Source organism: Lathyrus oleraceus, chromosome 7 (assembly GCF_024323335.1).
Source record: "Lathyrus oleraceus cultivar Zhongwan6 chromosome 7, CAAS_Psat_ZW6_1.0, whole genome shotgun sequence".
Lineage (NCBI taxonomy): Eukaryota > Viridiplantae > Streptophyta > Magnoliopsida > Fabales > Fabaceae > Lathyrus > Lathyrus oleraceus.
Window position 1 is genome coordinate 27,386,728 of NC_066585.1, and position 22,056 is coordinate 27,408,783.

The following is a 22,056-nucleotide window of genomic DNA, read 5'->3' on the forward strand; positions in this document are numbered from 1 at the left end:
TATCACTTCCTATTAAATAAAAATATTGGACTTATTTAAGAGATCACTTTCTATTAAATAAAAATAGAATTTAATTGAAATACACCGACAATATAAAAGGATTTTGCACCGTCAAATAATCTTAGACGTTGAATAGTTTAATTTTTATTTTGAAAACCTATAAAATAATGCAAGTGGGTGATGGTGATGAATCAACAGTGTAAATCTTTTTACACTGATAGTGCATAATAATTAATCCCATAAAAATAACTATAAACATTACTATACCCGATCTATTATATATATATAATTGAAATACACTGTCAATGTAAAAGGGTTTTACATCATCACTTAATTATAGACGTTGGATATTAAAAAAAAATTAACTTTTATTTTAAAAATCTATAAAGTAATACAAACGGATGATGGTAATGAACCGACGGTGTAAAACTTTTCAATATATATATATATATATATATATATATATATATATATATATATATATATATATATATATATATATATATATATATATATATATATATATATATATATATATATTCACTCCCACCTTATTTTATCATATCAATTTCACTTTCTACTGAGAAAAATACAGCAAGATTTTTTCGAAAAAAAATGTTGTACTTCTATTGTTTGCAGATAAACCAAGACACGGGAAAAAAATGAAAGAGTGAAGAAAAAAGGTATGGAACCCATCCATTCAGTCTCTGCCATTAATCTTCAGATTCATTACTGAAAAACCTTGCTTCAAAAATTGGTTGCCGATATGACATAAATAATACAAAAGGGTGTCTGATAAACACAAAACATGTAACAAGTATATATATTCATTCGACTGGTAACCAATGTCAGGCCTCATAATAATATTCACTGCTGGTTTTAAAATCACAACATCTCTTTATCAATCTCCCAAAACTGGAATCTGCATGCATGGAAGATTTTGCAGAAATTAATCAAAGTGCAACCTGAAAGATAGAGGCAAAAGCATGCAAAGATCTTTATAAAACTTACAAATATATATGAAAAGACGGTGCTTCAGAAAAAGATGAAGCCAGAGATACTCTTAAGAAAATACATCAGAATCAATTTGTTGTACGTTGGGGAAGATTTCCCTTAGAATGGCAGTGTACTTGGGTAACTTGGCCTGCAGGAAAGAAAAATCACAATTAGTTCTTACTGAAATACATCATGTAACTGAAAAATAATTAAGAATGAGCATTGTCGTGAAAATTTAGGGATGTTATAAACAGAATCAACAAATATATTATACAACATTTGAACAAACAAATGACTCTTACTATAAAGCCATCATTGCATTGGGAAAAACCACATTCATGATAAGCAGAAAGATGGAGAAAAAAACTGTATGTCATTGACCTCATAATGTGGGCTAATATGCTTTAAATTATTCTCAATGGAAAATTATGCACATAAAATGACAATAAAATCCACCAAAAGGCTAAATAAAATCCATACACAAGGGTTATTTTCTAGGTAGATTGTGGTAAGCTTCTCTCTTGACCCGGAGACAGCCTCAGCAAATCCTTCAAGTGATTCTATTTTGTTGTCATTAAGCCACAAATCTTCTAATCTGCAATACATTAAACGGGGATATGAAACTATTATAAGTACAAGACCGGAAAAGTTTTTTTTGTAGGGAGGGAAATAAAGGAATAGACATACTGTGTCAGGTTCTGAATGTCATCCACAGAGGTTAGCTTATTTGATGATACATCTAAAAGCCGGAGATTGACTAAAGACGACAAGCCTTCCATTTTTGTGATACCATTGTGGCTCAAGTATAGTTCTTCTAGAGCTACGCAACCCTGTAAGCCAAAAAGTTAGCAACTGCAAATGAAAATACAAAAAGAAAATTTGCAGAGCCCTATTCACCAACAAATTCAAATTGAAACAATTCCTATCTTCAATTGATGACTATTTCCTGAAAATTTGAGTTAGAATGATGAATTTTAAGAGAGAAATGTAAGTTTTTAGAGGACTTGCAATACTTCATCGTACATCATCTTGATTGGCTATATAATATGGTACAAGAATTTCATAAATTCCAAAGAATTATTGTCAAGTATTTATCCTCAAAGTGAAGAATTTTAAATGATCTTGCAGGTAGAATTGGTGAAATATTCCACCAGACTCTTCCTATTAATTACATGTTTTCCTCTTGCTCATATAATTGCATCTCTCTCTATTCTTATCTCATCAGAACGATGTCTCTCTTAAGTCCCAGTATTGCGTTATTCTTTCTTTCACTGCATGATTTCTACTATATAAACAGTAGCATGGTTTTGAAGTTGTTGAAAATAGTGGTTTATAGTTATATCATAGCAGGAATGTGATGTAGATTGACCTACAATTTCATGCCTCAACTTTTAATAGTCCTTAGAGTTAAGACTGATAAGTACTGAGGACCATGACATATTTGAGTTCAAAGTAGTTAGCAGCATTGTTTGGCTTACAACATCTTCCTACAAGTTCACGCTGTAATACAAAGGGATTAACCGGTTGGATTAAGGCCCATGTTACCATTGATCAGGGGTGGATCCAGACTCCGAGAACAGTGGGCACAACTCTGTTGTCAAGTTTGAGCATTACACGTTGCAAAATTTTATTGAAATTTTTAGAGATGTGTAGTAAATAGCTTCAAACTAGAAAGAATTCAAGTTCCAGACTTCAAAATAAAAAGAATTCAAGATCTCTTCAAGTTTCAGACATCAAATCATTCAATTCAAAATAAAATAGCTTTTCAAAACATTCAAAATAAAAGAACTTCTCTTCAAATTTCAAACTTCAAAGTAAAAAAGAGTTATATAGACTTAAAAATGCAATTATTATAGCAAAATCCTCCCCCCTCTTGTTCTGCACAGCTGCTACAATATCAATATCTATGTATTCCAATTCTTCTTCAAACACGTTAACAACTTCCTTTCATTTTCCTTTGGAGGTTGATGCTTGTGCTTGAAGTTTCTTCTTCGAGGTTCTAGACATTGTAACCTTTCCCTAAAGCCTCATAAACAATTTGCCAATTGAGAATAGTGTCACCTTCATGCACTAAGCCATTTCCAGCCTCATTACCATCATTCAACACTCCCTCCGACCACTCATTACAATCACCAAAATCATTTAGAGAAATTGCATCAATTGCAAGAGGAAGAGAACACAGAGAAGAAGAAAACAAATGGTGGAGAATGGAAAGGTTAAAACATGCTTAGTCTTTTATTAGTTAACACATGTAGCTCCTCCCCTGTCACTGTCACAGGTCATTCTCACCTCTTTTTACAAGCTATAATTTAAATTCCAGTAACAATCCATACAGCAACCTAACCACACTTATATACATCTACACAAATGATTTTATAAATGTATTTAAAATTTCCAATAATTTTTTAACTATCCATATAATGCAAGGTATGTGGTTTTACTTGGTTGAATTGCACTAAACCGTTGAAGCTGTATAATTATGGACTTAAATGTTGAAGCTGTATAACTATGGTTTTACTTACATACTACAAGCTATGTATTGTGCAAGCGTTTTGAACTAAATTTCTTTAACATAACTTGCAGTAACTTCCACAAGCATGTTTTAAGGAGCACATTGCATAACACCATCTCACGAGTAGTTGAGTACAGAATCATAAGAACAATGCCTTAAGCCCCGAAGCTAAGTTCTTTCCTATAATTATTTTAAGATGTTAATCTATTTTTTTCCCTCCATATATATAAATTTGTTATTCTCCCTATTCAGTTCTGGAGTGTGATAAAGCAAGTAAAAACTCATCATACCTCAAATCCAATCATCGAAGTAAGACGATTGCTTTGCAAACTAATCTTCTTAATGCATTTCAAACCACATAGATTCACAACTTTAATCCGATTACGCCCAAGCCACAGCTCCTGCAAATTCACAAGGTTCTGCAAATTCTCCATCACCTGAAAAACCAAAAACTCAACTTCATAAATACAACCGGAAAACAAAAATCAACGCGATCACATTGACACGTGCAATATAATAAACTAACTAACCCGTAATTTGTTGGAGCCGAGTTCCAAAATCTGCAACTCATGAAAATGATCGATCTCCTCGATTTTAGTAACTTCATTTTTGGATACATACAGTTCCTTCAAAGTATTACAAACCCTAGACACACCATGTAACGACGCAATTTCGTTGAAAGAAACATCAAAAACCAAAAGCCTCTTAAATATGCTTACATCAGGAACATTCTTTAACTGATTATCACGAAACACCAACTCCTATAACAAATCAATATCAAAAACAAGTTTCAATTCAGCAATTCAAACGCATCCAAACAGAACTTTGTGGAGAATGATAAACGAAAAAAAGTACCTCGAGAGAGGAGAGGGCGTTCCAGGAAGAGAGAGGATCAACGGCGGCGTCGGTGATTAGGTTTTGACGGAGAGAGAGCTTTTTGAGATCGGATAATTGGCCTATGCGAGGGTCTAGGTTAGATAAACGATTCGCGGTGAGGTCTAACTCGGTGAGGTTAGGAGGAAACTCGACTGAGTCAAGGTCGTGAAGCTGGTAACTCGTGAGATCTAAGAATGTTGATGAAGGATCAAGTTCGTCGAGATCTGTGGCCGTTGATGATTCCATTCCCACTGCTTCCTCCATACACTCTTTCTTCCGAGTTTCGACTAATCCAGATTATTGTTGCAAAACATAAACTATTCTGCCGAGGAAAAATATTTTTTTTCTTCCTTAAAACAAATATGTTTTGACCCTAGAGTTTGTTTTGAATACTCCTATGTTTTAGTCCTTATAAATATTCAATTTTAGATTCTCTAAATTTTTTTTTAAAATAATGGCCTTCAAAATCTTTTTGTTTTTAAAATTGGTCTTTTTCATTAGTTTTCACTAATGAGGGCCTATGTGACATGTCAAATGTGTACTTTTTTTTTTGTTGATGTGGAATTTTTTATTTTTAATTCGTAAACGTGAAAGTGTTATAACATTATCTTATAATCCTACTAGCTTTATAATGTTAAAGAACTCTTTCAATTCACAATTCGAGTGAGTGCCCTAGAACAAAGACTTTTCATTTTCGTTGAGAAAAGCTTATGTGTGGTTGTTCACGCTGAAATTTCGTAAATAATTGTTAGTCTCTTAATTAAAGGTTACGGGCAGGACCAACTAGTGAATCCTAGGACACAGTACTAAAGTTCTTAAGTTATGGTTTTCTTTGAAAAAAGATATGATTTCAACTGGGTTAAAACAGTTGTAATGAAAGCGTATAGATGTAATCTCGACAGAGATAAAGTAAAATGTTGCAGTAAAAAGTAAAATGAAAATGTTAAATGATGTATGGATGAAAGTAACTGGAACAAGAAAAGTAAATCGAATTGAAAGACTTTTGCATTAAAGTAAAAAATTGGTGTTTCGTGGTTCATACATTCTCTCAATGAAGACTATTTTCTGTATGCGCTGGTACTTCGAGTGTAAGTGAGGTCTTGTAAAGAAATGAACACCTTGAATTCTATAGATGAACTTCCTATATATACTAGTAAGAAATAACTGCTTTCAACGTTCACATCTTCAACTTTCACCACTTAGAAGCATGCACGCCCTTCGCTTTGCATTTCTTCCACATGTCCTTTAGAATGTAGTTTAAAAGTAGTTATCCATATTTGAACGTGAAATATGCGTGCCCAAATAATTGTTTCCTCGACGTACTTAATGTTGTTGAGAACTTCGTTGTCGAAATGTTTCCACAATATTCCCAAAAAATACTAAGTCCCAATTTCTCTTTGCCCGAGACTCCAAACTGCGTACACTTCATCAAAAGTCAACATGTCTCTATCTTTGATCTGTTTATTGAGGTATTTTCTCTTATCAAAAATCCCAGCTAACAATGTTTTCCTCAAAAAGACCTTTTTCGACGGGCTAGGAGATATGGGCTTTTTTGACATGTTTTGACACTATTCAGCTAATGAGTTGGCGTCATAATCATCGTGACCTTTCCATCATCTGCCACCTCGAAAACATATGTTTTTCACTATCCCATGACTTTCGTCATCATGGCTCTGATTTCGTAGGGCGGCGTGGCTACGTGCACTAAATCGTTTTGGATCCTTCCTCTGAGGAAATGACATGTGTCACCTACTTCGTGCCATTTGTCAAGTGTAAAGATCGGAGAGTCTTTTTCTTCTTCACTATAAATATTACTTCTTTCACTAAGAACTTCCACTTCAAAGCTTTTTCATCCAAAAACTTCTCAGAAATCTCAAACTCACTATAATGGCATTTAAATCCAAGAAACACTAAAGCTACCAAGGATTATCTCCCAATGGCCAACGTGCTCCCTTGGCTACGGTGATTGGAAACCAAGAGTATGTTCCTAAACCTCCCAACTATGAGGAAAATTGCACATTTACAAATTTCAGGTGATAATTTCATACTATATCTCTAAGAAAACTAATGCACTTATGGGTCCTATGTATGACCCTTCTGCAGATCTTACCAACATCAAAGATTTCTTCTCTTCTTACCATATGACGAAACCCTTAGTTAGCATTGTAGTACCTCTTAACTTAGAATATATGACAATTTTTTTACGTGCCTTTCGTTCCGCTTCCCCCACTAAGAAAAACGAGGATTACATTCTTTGGTTGAACAAGATTGAGGGAAAAAAGAGTGAATTCTGGAAGGAAAGAGGTATTTTCGACCTTATCCAATTGTTGAGGACTGGTCTCGCCTACTGCCAAAATATGTTAGTCGCTTCCTTGTATTTTTGGGAAATCACAACTAATACTTTTCAACTCCCCTATGGGATGTTGTCACCTACTCTTTTTGACGTGGCGGACATCACTGGCCTTTGCCCAACTGGTGATACCTTTGACCCAAACGAGAGTGACGAAGATACCATAAACTTCGACGGTAATCGTGGCAGTTTTAGCCGATATACTGAGGATTACCATATTACTAACGAAGACGAAGTTTCAAACGAATAGCACATCGACTTTCTTGTGTTGTGGCTATCGAGGTGTATTTTCTGTTGTAGGTCATTGAAGGTGGCGAAAAGATACACCTTGGCCAACCAAATACATGAAGGCAAAGTCGTTTGCCTTAGCCAATTGATCCTAGGATATCTTTATGAATCCCTAGGGTTAGCAACTAAAACCTTAAGAAATATCCAGCCTAAAGATGGCTTACTGTTATTTGTACCTTTTTGGCTACTTCAACTCTGACTTAACGCCACTTTTGAGCTTTCTCTTCACATTAAACTTCCTAATGAATTCGACGAATCCATTAAGGAACATTGCATTGAAGGGACTTGTTTGAATTTACGGACCCTGACTGACAAGAATAGATCAGATCGAGAAGCCTTTGTGTCTTATTTCTTGATGTTCGTCGGGCGCTACCACTTCAATGCCACAATGGATCACTGTTATAAAAGGACATGTAGGCTTGAATGGTTCACCCGTGAGTTCCCACCCACCGGAGAACATGAATCTAAATTGAAGAAATATGGGCGACTTTCCTGACTCCTAAACTTCTTTCTACTCGACTTGGGTCTTTAAAGGAAGTTATGAATATTCTATGTTACCAACCCAGTATGGTGTCACACTAGTTTAGGATCAGTCAAACTAAAACCAAATCTTTTTTTAGTCAAAAAAGCGACTTCTGACTATTTACGATCGACTACTCTGAAGATGACTACCTTGGATGGATAACTCGGCATGCCAATGATCACCCTGAGATGACTCTATTTGCCTTCTAATCAACCTTCTACTATACTCCAGAATTTGACACATGATGGAAGGCATATCATGCCAAAGAGTATGATTGATGCAACATTAAGCCAACATCTAGCTTATGTTTATTCTTCTCTACAGAAAAAGTTCAAAAAAGGTAAAGCATGACATATCAAAGAGATCCAGACTTTCCAGAAATATTTTGAAATTGTGTATGATTCAGATGACCTTAGTCGGACGAACCATGAAACAACGATTACCCTTAAATAAAAAATGCCTGTGAAACTTCCCAACTTATGTATTCTTAATTACGTAAAGGATAAGTATTCGTTCACTATAAAATTCCATCCTCATAAATTTCCCCCATTGCCCACCAACGAAATGGTTTTGGCTTTTGCCCCTCCATTTCCATAGTGGTTCGTTTGTGGGGAATTTCTGAAGGTGCATAAGAACGAATGCATGGAACCTGCTCAGCGAGTGACTCCAACTAAGCACAACATATACAGTTTCAAAGGCCACCTTTATATCTATATAAAGCATGTCAGGTCGAAACCCCCATACATGAAGGTGAGGAAATGGAAACATTGTGTCTCCATGTTTTTAAATTATGACATACTCTTTCTTTGTACTCATAAACAACTTATTTATTTACAATTGTCGAGCATAAAAAGAGGACGGGGGACGATGCTAGTGCTAAAGTATCGCTTAATCCATCCAACATCGAAGGAACTTCCTCCAAACATGTTCAGGTATATTTCACTTCATAATTATAAGATTTTAAATTACTCTGAAGTTTGCACTTAAATAATTTTCATCACTTTAACTTTTCTATTTTGTGCAGGCTGATGATGCGACCGTTAAAGGTGATGTTATTGAAACAATTCCTGAGCCTATTCATGTCGAAGACTCATCTCCCGAGTCTCCCCCACAAAATAAAAAACCAAGGAACCTCGGTACTGGCGCCAGGAAAATCCCAGCCAACCCTAAAACTGCTCCTACTCTCAAGGTGGGAAAGGAGAAAAGGGTTGCCTCAGGGAAAACAACTGACACTGCAAGGAAGATGGCTTCTAATTAGAGCGTCAACTCTAGCCCAGATGCAGAAACTTTAAAAGTAAGTTTCCTTTTTCTTGTCCTTTTTTGTATCTCTTCTTTTCTAAAGTTCTAAGAATTTGAACTCTGTAGGATAAGGCGTCAACCAAACCTACGTTAGCCTTTACTCTAACAACGACCCAAACAGACAACTCTCCCACACACCAACCTACTCCTGTTGCAGACACTACTGAAGAGGTAAACAAGCCTACAAAAGTAAATGACAACATCTCTCACCATTCGACTGAATAAGCGCAACCCTCTCTATAGGCTTCTTCAATGTCTAATGAAGGCGAAGGGCATCACATGGATATGGATGAAACTTATCCAAGGGAGAATTTTGAGCAAGAAGAGCCTAAACACCCAACTCCTCCTGGTAGCCCTCAACTAACTTACGATGCTCACGAATTACAAAAAACTGCTGAAACTTTCGCCGATGTTCAACAACCTGACGTGGAGACCAATCCAACAGTCGAACAAGAAACTCAACAAATGTCGATATTAAAACCAGACCCCTTACTAAGAAACATCCTGTCTCAAGAATAATTGGATGTATTGTATAAAATCAATCCCCGTGCTTACATGAAGATGGTGCTAAGCAGCAGGGGTAGCTTCATTGACCGATGTTCAAGCTCCTTGGCTATTTCTGAAGGAAATAGTGGCCCTGAGATCGTCGATGAAGTCCTGAAACAACTGAAAGTCTAACTTGGAGGAGAGAATCTCTTTGAAGCGTTGGAGAAATATTTCATCTATGGTTATGGCATCAAAGCGCTGCTGAAAAAGCCTAATGTTCATGATTCCCCCAGAAAAGTTGTGGATTTCTTGGTGACTTTTGGGCCCTTCTTAGACCATATCATTGTTGATTTCTAGAGAAAGGATGACGCTAAAATAAAGATGATTTCTAAAGAGAATGGGAGATCGAAAAAATGGATCCCGGCCACCGAATATGACCAACGCGCTGAGCAATTGGAGAAAAAACTTTGCCTGGAGAATGAAGTCATCGTTGCTCTGGATGCTGGGATCCTTTGCTAGAAAAAAAAGAGATTGAAACCTTGTAGAAGAAGGTGCATAGGTAGAAGGCAAAAAGAAATCCATTCGGGGCATCAATCAATTACATATAGATGAAGAGACCCAAGTTGGGATCTGACACCTGGAAAATATGACAACTTTTGACACTGAGATAACTGACTTTGCTTCACAAATTTCTCAGGATGACCGTCGACTAAGTCCAACAAAGCTTCAATATTAAAAATTCAATAGGTCTTTCCCTTTATAGGGTTGAACTTTTATTACTACTTTTTTTAAGTATTTTGTCACTTGTAATAAGACTTTTTGGACTTTGTAACTTCTAAGTATGCCCTTGTGGGATTTTGACAATTTAAGGCTATTGTTTTTTAGCCTTCTTAATTCTGAAGTTTATTTTTTATTCTGCATTAATATGTATTTCCTGCAAAATATGCCTATATCATTTTAAATATTTGCCATTTATTCCCAGGGTTCGACCTTCAGGGGTCAATTATTTGATTTCATATGCGTTATTTGTATATGCTTGCAGAACTTTAAATGGTCCTTCCCAATTTGGGGACCATTTGCCCAATATTCTACCTTTTTGTTCCACGGGCAATATGATTTTCCACACCAAGTCTCCTAGGTTGAATTTCTTGGACTTAACTTTTTTATTGTAAGCTTTAGCCACTCTCTGCGTCTATCTTATCAGGACATCTAGAGCATTTAATCTTTCTTCGTCTAACCCAACCAACTCTTCGAACATCATACCCCAATAGAACTCAGTTGGGATCTTAACTTGCCTTTGAATCCTAATTGATTGTAAATGGATTTCTAAAGGGAACATTACATCATGTCCATAAACAAGCCGGAAAGGTGTGGTATTAGTCGATTCTTTAGGAGAATTGTGACATGCCCATAGCACTTGGTTTAAAGTCTTGTGCTAATTTCTTGGTTTCTTACCCACATGCTTTTTTATCTGACCAACTACAATCTTGTTTACTACTTCGACCTTACCATTAGCTTGGGTGTAACAAGGTGTCGAAGTAAGTAACTTGAACCCTACTTCCGAAACAAAGTCCACCATTTTACGCCCTATAAAAAATGAGCCTTGATCTGAAGTAATAGTTTTAGGTATTCCAAACCTATATAAAATATGGTTTTGAATGAATATGATTACTTCTTCTTAGTCGACATTCGGCAGGGGCACGTCTTCTATCCACTTCGTGAAATAATCTATTCCCACCAAGATGTATATTCCCTTTTGACGAAGAAGGCTTGATTTCAGAAATTATATCTAAAGCCCATCCCCTTAAAGGTCATGGCTTGACTATTGAATGTGACTCACTAGCAGACACGTGTTAAATACCTTAGTGCTTTTGGCATTCTTGGCACCCCTTGGAGAAATCTATGTAATCTTTCAACATGGTTGGCCAATAGACCCCCAGTCGAAACAACAACCATTTCATCTTGTGATATTCCTGGTGATAGCCACATGATCTTCTATGTACCTCAGAGATTGCAAAATACGCTTCATATTCTCCAAGGCACTAAAGGAGAATTCCTTCAGGAGTTTTCTTCAACAATTCATTGCCCATAATTACATAACTTAGGGCTCGATATTTAATTTTTCAATCTCTCACTCATGTTGGATTCCCCGAGTAATCAATGATAGGTTTTCACCAATCATTATCTGATACTAGGTTAATGGCCAAAACTTTGTAGTTCAGTGTCGCAACCCGAAAAAATACGGTAGTGCGAAAAAACAACCGGCGAGAAAGAAAAAAGACAGAAGAGTCGCCACCGTGCGTTATTTATCCCAAAGGAGGGAAAGGAAACGCTCGAAGTAAACCTGGAGAAAGGAAAGGAAAAAGACAAGGTCTCGCAACCAAATCTTGGGTTCGGGAGTCGATTATGCGAAGGGAAGGTATTAGCACCCCTACGCATCCGTAGTACTCTACGGGATCCACTCTTGTTTGTTTCTTGTCTAAAGGGTGTATGTTTATCTAATGTACTATTTACTAAGAGGGTCAAGAGAAAAAAAGACTCGCACGGATGTCGCATCCATTGCATACGTATCTCATTTGAATATGAGAATCAGAGTCTTCGTAGCTCGGGTACCTATGGGTTAAAGAGGAGTGTGCTCGCTAAGACATCGCGTCTTATGCCTACGTATCTCATCGGGAATGAGAATCAGAGCAAAACGTAGTTCAAACTAAACTACGGGAACAAAAGTCTCGATTGCAACTAGGGCAAGAGAAAGGGAAGGTCTCGATCGCAACGAGGGCGAGAGAAAGGATCGCAACGAGGGCGAAAGCAAACAAGGATTAGTTGTTAGTCGTTAGTCAAACTCGGCAAGACATCGCATCTTGTGCCTACGTATCTCATCTGAACATGAGAATCAGAGTCGCTGTAGTTCGGCTACACGCACGCCGAAACAAAACAAGACACCTACACACAACAAGGTGGCAAACATGGAGCCCGACTGCCAATCACTGGACTTATGTCAGCATCCGAACCAAACAAACTCGCAAAGAGGCAAACGTGGACCCCGACTGCCAATCACTGGACTTATGTCAGCATCCGAACCAAACAAACCCACACTGGAACCCGAATGCCACTCGATGGACTTACATCAACTTCCAAGCATACAACAACACACACAGAAGGGTTGAAGACAAAAGGTGGAAAAAGAAAAAGGGGCGCCCGGAGAGATCTCGCACGATCTCCTGCCTACGTACCTCATCTGGTATGAGAATCAGGGCGACGTAGTTCCCCTTCATAGGGGTTGCCATCTGAATATGGACTTAGAAAAGGAGGACACCAGTTGTGTCAAAAGAGAGTGGGCAATGTGTTCACATCCTAGCAGTAGGTGTCGCAGCTCGCTGAATCGAGTCTTAGGCAGTTACCTCTTTGCAATAGAACGGACTACGTGCCACAAGATCGGAGACGCTCAGAAAGGTCTAGAAGAAATGGGGAAGCTCTGCCCTAGAGTTGTCATGCAATGTGTGCTTAAGTGTTAGGATTTACAAATGGGAATATCTACCTAATGTTAGCATGCAAAGGAAATGGGGATTCTAACTATGTTATCATACAAAAAGATATGGGAATCCTATCATACAAAAGGATATGGGAATCCTACCTATGTTATCATGCAAAAGGATCTATCTAATAGGTGCTACCTAATCGGAACAAGAATCGACAAATGGAGCAAGGAGAAGTGTTAGGGATAAAGGTAGATGGCGATGCACGAAGCAATCGACTTACAAGGTTGATGGCGATGCATAAAGCAATCGACTTACAAGGTTGATGGCGATGCATAAAGCAATCGACTTACAAAAGGGTGGATGAATACGTGTTGGTTCTGTTAGGTTTTGAAAAATGATTACTCGATGTTGGATCGAGGTTTTGGTCTTGTTTTGAAATGGTTATCGGGTGTTCATTTTATTTCTTGTATTAACAGATGAATAAAGAATGAAAGAATATTATACATTTCATGGGAGAGGGATACATTTGTTATGAATGGGGATTGACATGGCAATCAAGCAATATAAGTATATGCCTCATACACCATACAAGTAGGCCACAGTTAATCACACAAGTAAAATATTTAAACAAACATGTGATCAAATCAAATAATCAAAGAAAAGAAATGAATGAGCATTAAACAACGTGTAAGTGTAAGGGAACCGGCTCATTGTAAGAAAGCCCAAGAGTAAGCTATGTGAGGTTGATGGCGATGCTTAAAAGCAATCGACTTACAATGGTGTAAAAAAATGGGCTCGATATTAAATCGAGAAAAGTATGATTTTTATAGTTTGAAAAAAAAATGGTTTTTGAACTAAACTAAAATACAACAACTATGCATTATTAACAAATGAAATCATGAGTATAATAAACATAAAAAAAGATATTAATCAACATACTAAAAGAATAAAAAATGCTAAAGATAAAATCAAATAAAAAGCGAAAAGTACCACACATGAGTATCGAACCCTCTCCACCTAATATTATGCAACTAAACTCTCTCCACTAGGCCACTCAATACTATCTGCTATTGAGATACTACCATAAATATATGAACTGGGCTAACGGATTTAAAATAAATAAAAAAACAAAACAAACATTTTTATGGGTTTTTTATTATCTCTGTTAAAAAACAAAATAAGCTAAATAAATAAAAAGTAAATAATAATAATAAAAGAAAATAAAAACATATACATTTTTTCTGATTTTTGTGTTAAGAATGAAATAAATTAAATAATAAAAGAATTAATTAAAAAGAAAAAAAAAGAAAATGGAAACAGAAGCTCGTCTCCCTCACTCTCTCTCACCTTACGAGCTCAAACCTTCAGCATCTCACTCGCATCTTTCCATCTCTCACACGAATCCCTCTCTCGCTCTCAACAAACCCCTCTCAATCACTCTCAACTCTCACAATACTTTCAACAGCAAGCACATGAGAAAGATAAAAAAGAAAGAAAGAGAAGTACTTACAAAGTGTCACAGCGGTGGTGGTGAAGGACACGAAGAAGCTGGCCTCCAGGTAATTGATTTTGGGATTTTTAGGGTTTCTTCTCAGATTTTCGCCTCCAGCTCTCTGTTGTTCTCTAGGGTTTTTTTTACTGATTTGCCTCTCCTCTTTATATTCTGTGAATTAGGGTTACAAATTGGGTCTTTGCTGTTCAAAAGGAGTGTTTCTGCAAAGCACTTTGGATGCTCAGACATAGAATTACCCTATCCATGTTAGATTCAAGAAAAGGTATCCTTCACAAACTTCCTTCTCTGCTTTGACCTCATACCAATTTGGGATGTTTTTGGACTTTGCCCTCTGACTATTGGTTAGTGGTTTTGCACTTTGGATTTTGCAATTGACTGATTAATGTGTTCCCCCCTTATTTTTTTACCGCAGTAAAAGAATGGTGAGCATGGTTTGCTGCAACCTTGTTGAATTGGCCTTGCATTGCCCTGCTGGATCCCTTCGTTCAGTTCATCAGGTGGTAAGTGGCTAAGCATGGTTTTTCTTATGTGAGGCTCATGTTGGTTTTGGCCACTGCAGGATACAGGACCAATGCATTTGCTTCCAAATTCATGCCTCAAGGACAGCCATTACAACGGGATAGCAAGTCCTGTAAATCCAATGTGTTGGTAGCTCCATTTGGATCAATATTTCATGGCTTGACTTGTGTTCACGGTAGATTGGTCATTGACACACACATTCATGAATTATGCATTGATGCTTCTGGTTGGTTTTGTTTATGTAGGTTCAATGACTTTGGAGGTGCAAGCTGGCGAGGTGAACTGGTATTGTAAGTGCATGGCATGTCAGTTGCAGTAGGTTGGTTGTCGTTGGCGGCTAGCGTGGGTGGTTGGGTGGAATCCGGTTCTACCGAGTTTGCTGCATAATGCTTCGGGTGCAGAGTTCTTGTGATATGCTCCCATTTCACCCATGTTCGGTGCTGGATTTGCTTTTGCAGGGTTGCCTCTTGTTGGAGGATATGAATTCTAGGACGTGTGTATCGAAAGATGTTGGTGCATATGTCATGTTAGTTCCTGCAGTATTTTAAAATCTGATGGCACAACGATTCAATTATGTTCTCTTGTCGAAACAACCATTTCAAGGATGCCGTGTGAATTCTTGTAGAATATAAATCTTCTTTGCCATTACTCATGAGCTGGAATATGATCTCCTCATCTTCTTGACTATAGTAAATATGGTAGTTCATATTGCCAAGACCCCTCAACAAACGGTAGAGGTCCAACAATCGTGTCACCGTCAAATTACCGGTTGTCTCATCATGAAAGTCATTACTATCGCTCGAAGAACCAACTTATCATCTGCAAGTCTTCTATAGTGAACTGGTATATATCCTTGGTAAAGCAGCATATTGACAAGGAGAAAAAATATGGATTGTATGTGCTCCTTTTCTCCGACAGAGAGAGCAAATCAACAGGACCTGAAGGCAGATGAGAAGAAGCCTCTTCAGCAAGTTTCCATGCAACAGATTTATGGAAACTCATCGGCAGCCTCATGGGCAACACAGGTATGAAGAAGACCTATCTTATTTCCTCATTTCATCATTTAGAGTAGGCATCAATTTAAGATGATCCCAAATTTTGAAGCACAGGTATGCACCTGTCTATCAAGACAATAACTTTCTTCAGGAGAGGAACAAACCCTTAGAACAGTTGCAATGGTGAATTGGTCCGGCAACAGTCCACTCTGTAATAAATCAACAAGCCTCCTTAAAGAATATTCCTCTAAACCACTCATAGCACAATCAGGTATGACGGTGTTCCATTAAATTCACTTTGTACTTCTCGCATAGTAGACACCACCAGCCTTAACATACATATTGATAACACTATTCGCAACAGAGACAAATTGATCCCGTTCCATCCTCATAACATCCTCATAACGGCAACGTGAATCTGTTCTCCCAGTTCTAGCCGGTTAAAATAGCATAAACGTGAAGAGTCTCGGAAGCAGATGGGGAAACATAAAGGAGGCACAACTTGAAGAAGTGGAGTTGACAATGGATCTTTGAGCAGATAACAAGGGTTGGCAAATGAGGGATTCAGATCATTATTGGATATAATTACGTGACAGAGGAAGCAGTAACAATAATAGATGTGAGCATGTGTTTATGTTTGCGGTTATGTTGCCGTTATGTCTCATTTGCTCATTGCTTTGATATGATGCAGGGTCGTCGGGTTCATGGATTAATTCTTGAAGAATTCCGTTGTAACCTTTTCATGCAGGAAGTTAGTTTGCTGCCAGCGTTTGCCGGTATAAGTGATTCTCCTACATTAGCTGTTGCAGATGTCGGCTATTGCGTCATGAGCTACTATGACTTATAATGCAGGGAATAGTCAATGCCATACTTGCTGTTCATGGTACATCATGGCGCTGAATGAGAAAGCTTGGAACATGGTGGACGATCGGGGTTTTAATGATGCTTTGGTTATTTACACTGAATGTTTTTGGATTCAGTTGGTTTCTTGCTACCCGTTGTTGCTGACTTGTTGTTACTGGTGCATTGCAGGATGCTTTGGTTTGCACTTGTAGGTTTGCCTTGTGACTTGCGTTTCCCGCATTTCAGCGTGAACTCTACTTTTGGATAGTATCTCAATCTCTGATTGACGTTATCTCATACATGTCGAGAAGGACAAACAGTTCTCCCGGTGACCTCTTGCTTCGGGTAACAACCTCTCCGAAACTATGAAGGATAGCGACGTTGTTGCCGGTGGCTTCAGCAAAGCAAGGAGTTTTTTTTTTTACATACTCTTTACCATCAAATATTTGAACACAGGTTTCTTTCTCCCCATAATCAGCAATTTGGTAGGATCTTTATGAAATGAATCCAGTTTCCAATCTTATCCTTCAAACCTTTTATTCTGTTTTTTTGAACATCCTTTATACTCAGCCTAACATGCTCAGACTTATCTCCAGGACTGCAACACAGGTGTTTGTATTTATTAGAAAGAGTTGTGGTTGATGGCCTGCTTGAACTATGTGGGGTCTTGTATCATTTGGACTTAGCTCACGATTTGCCAGCAACATCATAAGATTTCTTCCACGACGCAAAACCGCTCAGGAACAACAACAGTTACGACAGCAGTGGAACCAACATTTTTTGGTGCAACAGGTTCCCAACTTCATTCTTAAACCTCAAATAATTTAGTGAAGATTTATCTCTGTCAGCGCTTCCTCCCGCATGACGCCGTATTGAAACCGATCAAGCTTATGATGGACAATACTCGTGGCTGTTATTCCACTTCTCGAATCCTTGTTGAAATTGAGAGAGAGATTCCGACGAAGGCTTATAGTGGAGTGCATAATGGATAGCTTTGTAATGGAAGAAACCAAGAAAAATCAACAACAAACATGAAGACTGGGTGATGTATTGAAGAAAAAGGCCAGGCCAAGTTGGATGGGCAAGAGCAAGTGAAAGTTGACTTTGGTCAAAGTTGACCAAAAGTCAATTGTTGACCAAAGTCAACAAATGGTCAAAATGTATTTTCTTTTTGATTTCTTTGTAAATGGATATTTAAATGGAAAATTATGGGTAGATTTTGGGTTTAATGGACTTTGGTCAAAGTTGACCAAAAAAGTCAACTGTTGACCAAAGTCAACAATTGGTCAAAAGTGTCAATTTTTTTTATTTTTCTTGTATGGAATCACATGTACTGGTTTAAAAATGGATGAAATAAATTGAAATGGATTAACAAAATGGTTTGAAGTTGGCTTCCAAATTGTTTTTTTTTTATGACTTGGATGACTTTTGATGTACATGAACAAGGCCATGAAATGAGACCATAAGGTTAGGGTTTTGACATAGTATCCATGAACCAATAACATGGCTAGAAAGTGGCTTGAAACACAAGAAACCTTTTTTTTTTTTTTTTTAGATGTCCCAGACTATAGATATATTCACACTCACAACACCATGACCTTGGATCAAAACCATAATCCTCATACAAAACTAAAGTAAAGTTAGGCCAAGCATGCCACACAAACATAAAAAAATTCAGGAGCAAAATCGGGGTATGACAGCTGCCCCTATTTAAGCGTCTTCAACTAGAGAATATGAGACAGGACACTCTTCATATGATCAAAGTGGGAGATGGTTAAATACTAAGAAGACCCGGATTTTGATCCTGAATCCCTGTGAAATAAATAACAATGCCTGTCAGAATCGGCAAAGAAGCAATCCCAAAAGAAGAATCCGTCTGGTATGGTGAAAATCGGCCTGAGTACCGAAACAGAGAGTTGACCTGGAAACCAAAATAAATGGTAACACAGGAATACCCATGGCCTGAACGCCGCACATTAGTCTGAACACTAAGCATTGGAATAAGAGAGTATCAATGTTGGTCTGATCACCGGAAATCTGGTCTGAACACCACTTCGATCTGGAAATCGGAAACTGGCCTGAATGCCCCAAGTTGCATTGACTTGATCGTCAGAAACTTCTTCGATCTGAATGTCGGAGACTGGCCTGAACGCCACTTCGGTCTGGATACCGAAAAAACTGGCCTGAATGCCACTTCGGTCTGGATACCGGAAAAACTGGCCTGAATGCCACTTCGGTCTGGATACCGGAAACTGGCCTGAATGCCACAAGTTGCATCGACCTGAATGTCGGAAACCTCTTCGATCTGAAAATCGGAAACTAGCCTGAATGCCACCTCGGTCTGATACCGCCTCGGTCTGAACGCCGGAAAATTGGCCTGAATGCCATAAGTACATCGACCTGATCGTCGGAAACTTCTTCGATCTGAAAATCGGAAATTGGCCTGAACGCCACTTCGGTCTGAATACCGCCTCGGTCTGAACACCGGAAAATTCTTCACGCCTATTGTCGCATCGCGCGAAAAACCGGCGGGAAAAGAAAGAAACAACAGAGCCGCCACCGTGCGTTATTTATCCCAAAAGAGGGAAAGGAAACGCTCAGAGTAAACCTAGGAAAGAACATGGTCTCGCGACCAAAGAGTATGGGTTCGGGAGTCGGTTATGCGAAGGGAAGGTATTAGCACCCCTACGCATCCGTAGTACTCTACGGGATCCACGCACAATAGGAAGGAAAATGGTTGCTAAACACTGCTCAAATACTCACACACACTGGCTGAAAGAAAGGAAAGAGACTGACTGAAACTGAACTCGGCAGGATGTCGCATCCTGGGCCTACTTAGTCTATCAGGCATAGACATCAGAGTCGAAGTAGTTCGGACTGGGGAAACGACACATGCTCGCTAGGATATCGCATCCTATGCATACGTATCTTCTCGGACGAGAGAAGAATCAGAGCATTCGTAGCTCGGCTGACACGCACACAAACAAACAAAACACAGGCAAACGTGGAGCCCGACTGCCAATCACTGGACTTATGTCAGCATCCGAACCAAAACACACAAAAAGGCAAACGTGGAGCCTGAATGCCAATTGCTGGACTTACATCAGCATCCGAACCAAAACACACACACACTGGAACCCAAATGCCACTCGATGGACTTACATCGGCTTCCAAGCACACAACAACACAACAGGTTGATAGGGAGTCGGGGACTCAGCCTATAACTGTCAAGCACGCATTCAAACAAACAGACAACAAATTGCTAAGGAGTCAGGCACTCGAGCCTAGCAACTGTCAGACAACACACACAAGAAAGAAAAAGGGCGCCCGGAGAGATCAGCTCAATCTCCTGCCTACATACTTCATCTGGTGTGAAGATCAGGGCGATGTAGTTCCCCTACGCAGGGATAAAGGACTAGCCTAACCAGATAACAGAGGGAGACACAACTAGGGAGACTACGACTCGAGCCTAGATGTTATCATGCAAATCATCCCTAAGTTAAGGTTTCTAGCTAAACGGCACGCGGGCCAACCTATCCTAAGCATGGCTCACACAGGAAGCAAGCCACACACACTTAACTTGCACAGGAAGCAAGCCAAGCAAAACCTAACTTGCACAGGAAGCAAGTCTAAACTAATCCTAACTTGCACAGGAAGCAAGTCTAAACTATCCTATCTTGCACAGGAAGCAAGTCAAACAATCCTACAAGCACAGATAGCACACGCTATACACAAACAAGTGGCTCAAACAAGGGTTAGGTTTTAGTCAAGGGGTCATATCAACCTCAACAAACAAACCTCTGGAATGGGGTGAATGTGCTCTTAACCTTGCCATTGAGGGACTAAGGTGAAGCAGATGAAAGGATGAAGTGAGGATGAGACCTCACAGCTCTTATCCCTGGCCTGGGAGAGCTCAAGACAAGAATGTGTGGGTTCAGAAAGTGGGAACCCTTCTACACATTTAAAACTGACTCAACTGTACAGTTTGTACAAGATCTTGGTTTTGTATCTGCAATGCATCAACACAGTGGTGTGAGCAAGGCAGAGGACACACTGAATAGTGGGGGATAGATTGCGTATCCCTACCTTCCACCAATTGCCTCTTCACTTAGGAGGACTTTGACTCTATGCAGGGACAAAAGTAAACATCCACAAACATTGCCTCTTAAGGAGGACTTCAGACAGTTGCCTGGCCAAGTAACAAGCCAGGTCTCCAGACTACATGTAGTAAAAGAGATTATACCTCAAAGCAAATGCTAAATATCAAAGCAAGCAAGTTCAGAGAACTTAAGCAACTAAAGTACCTGAAAAATTCAAACCAATCAGTAAACAGTTCAACAGTTAAAACCAAAGGAAATGGATAAACAGTCAACCACAGAAGGTCAACTGTGCAAAGCAAGACTCAAGTTACATGAGTCAAACCTACAAAACAAAAGTTAGTACATGATATGTAATCAAAACCAATCACATTTGTATGATCTCAATGGCAATGGTGCTCAACCTGAAACATGAACTCAATAGTAAGCACAGAAGACCACTAGGACTAGCCTAGGGTCAAGGATGGAAGAAAAAGTCAAGGCAGCAAGGAAAAGTCAACTCAAAGTCAAAGTCAACCAATTAGAAAGCAATCACAATTGGGCCCACATTCAAATCATGCATTATGATCATTTCATGAACATTTGAAGTCAAAGTAAGGCAAAGAAAGCATACAAAAGTCAACAGAAAAGACTTCATTCAAAAGTCAACTCAAACATTTTTAAAAATTATGAAATAAATCACACTTAATCCTAACATCTAACATGGTATACATGCAAAATTTCATGGCATTTGGATGAGAGGAAGGCAGTCAATGAAAATCATGAAGTCAAACCAAATTCAAGCATGCACAAAGAAGGTCAACAAGCATGGGTCAACTTCAAAAAATCATATCAAATTGAAAACAGAAGAGAAATGAATGAGATTAACACCAATGCAAAGCTTGAGATGTCTAGTTATCACATATGAAATTTCATGGACATACAATAAGACTTGAGAATTTCACAAAAGATATGGCAATGTGTATTACAAAAAGTCAACAAATGGCTAAGCATGGAAGAAAATTCACAATCAAATGGAAAACAGCATGATTAATTCCAAGAAAATTCATACACAAACTAGACATGTGATGGATCATTCATGCAAAATTTGGGGTCAATTGGATAAGAGGAAGCATGTGAACAAAAATTGGGAAAATACATGATCATGGTATAGCACCAAATGTAACACATAACTTCAGAAAATCAAAGCTCACGAACCACAAATGGGAAATGCACAAAGTCTATATGGAAACAAAGGTCAATGTGTCTAGTTTCACCACAAAAAATTTCAAGCTCATTGG

General features: G+C 38.4%; 1 protein-coding gene across 1 annotated transcript; it reads right to left on the reverse strand.

The window, feature by feature from the left end:
- Positions 1 to 671: 671 nt before the first annotated feature.
- Positions 672 to 4,777, reverse strand: LOC127105022 (protein phosphatase 1 regulatory inhibitor subunit PPP1R7 homolog). The gene is made up of 7 exons (XM_051042187.1): positions 4,364 to 4,777; positions 4,039 to 4,269; positions 3,799 to 3,945; positions 1,684 to 1,826; positions 1,477 to 1,591; positions 1,012 to 1,144; positions 672 to 922 (listed from the first exon to the last, which is right to left on the reverse strand). Exons 1-6 carry the CDS (start codon positions 4,646 to 4,648, stop codon positions 1,064 to 1,066), a joined length of 1,002 nt encoding a protein of 333 aa, XP_050898144.1. The 5' UTR covers positions 4,649 to 4,777; the 3' UTR covers positions 672 to 922; positions 1,012 to 1,063.
- Positions 4,778 to 22,056: the final 17,279 nt, after the last annotated feature.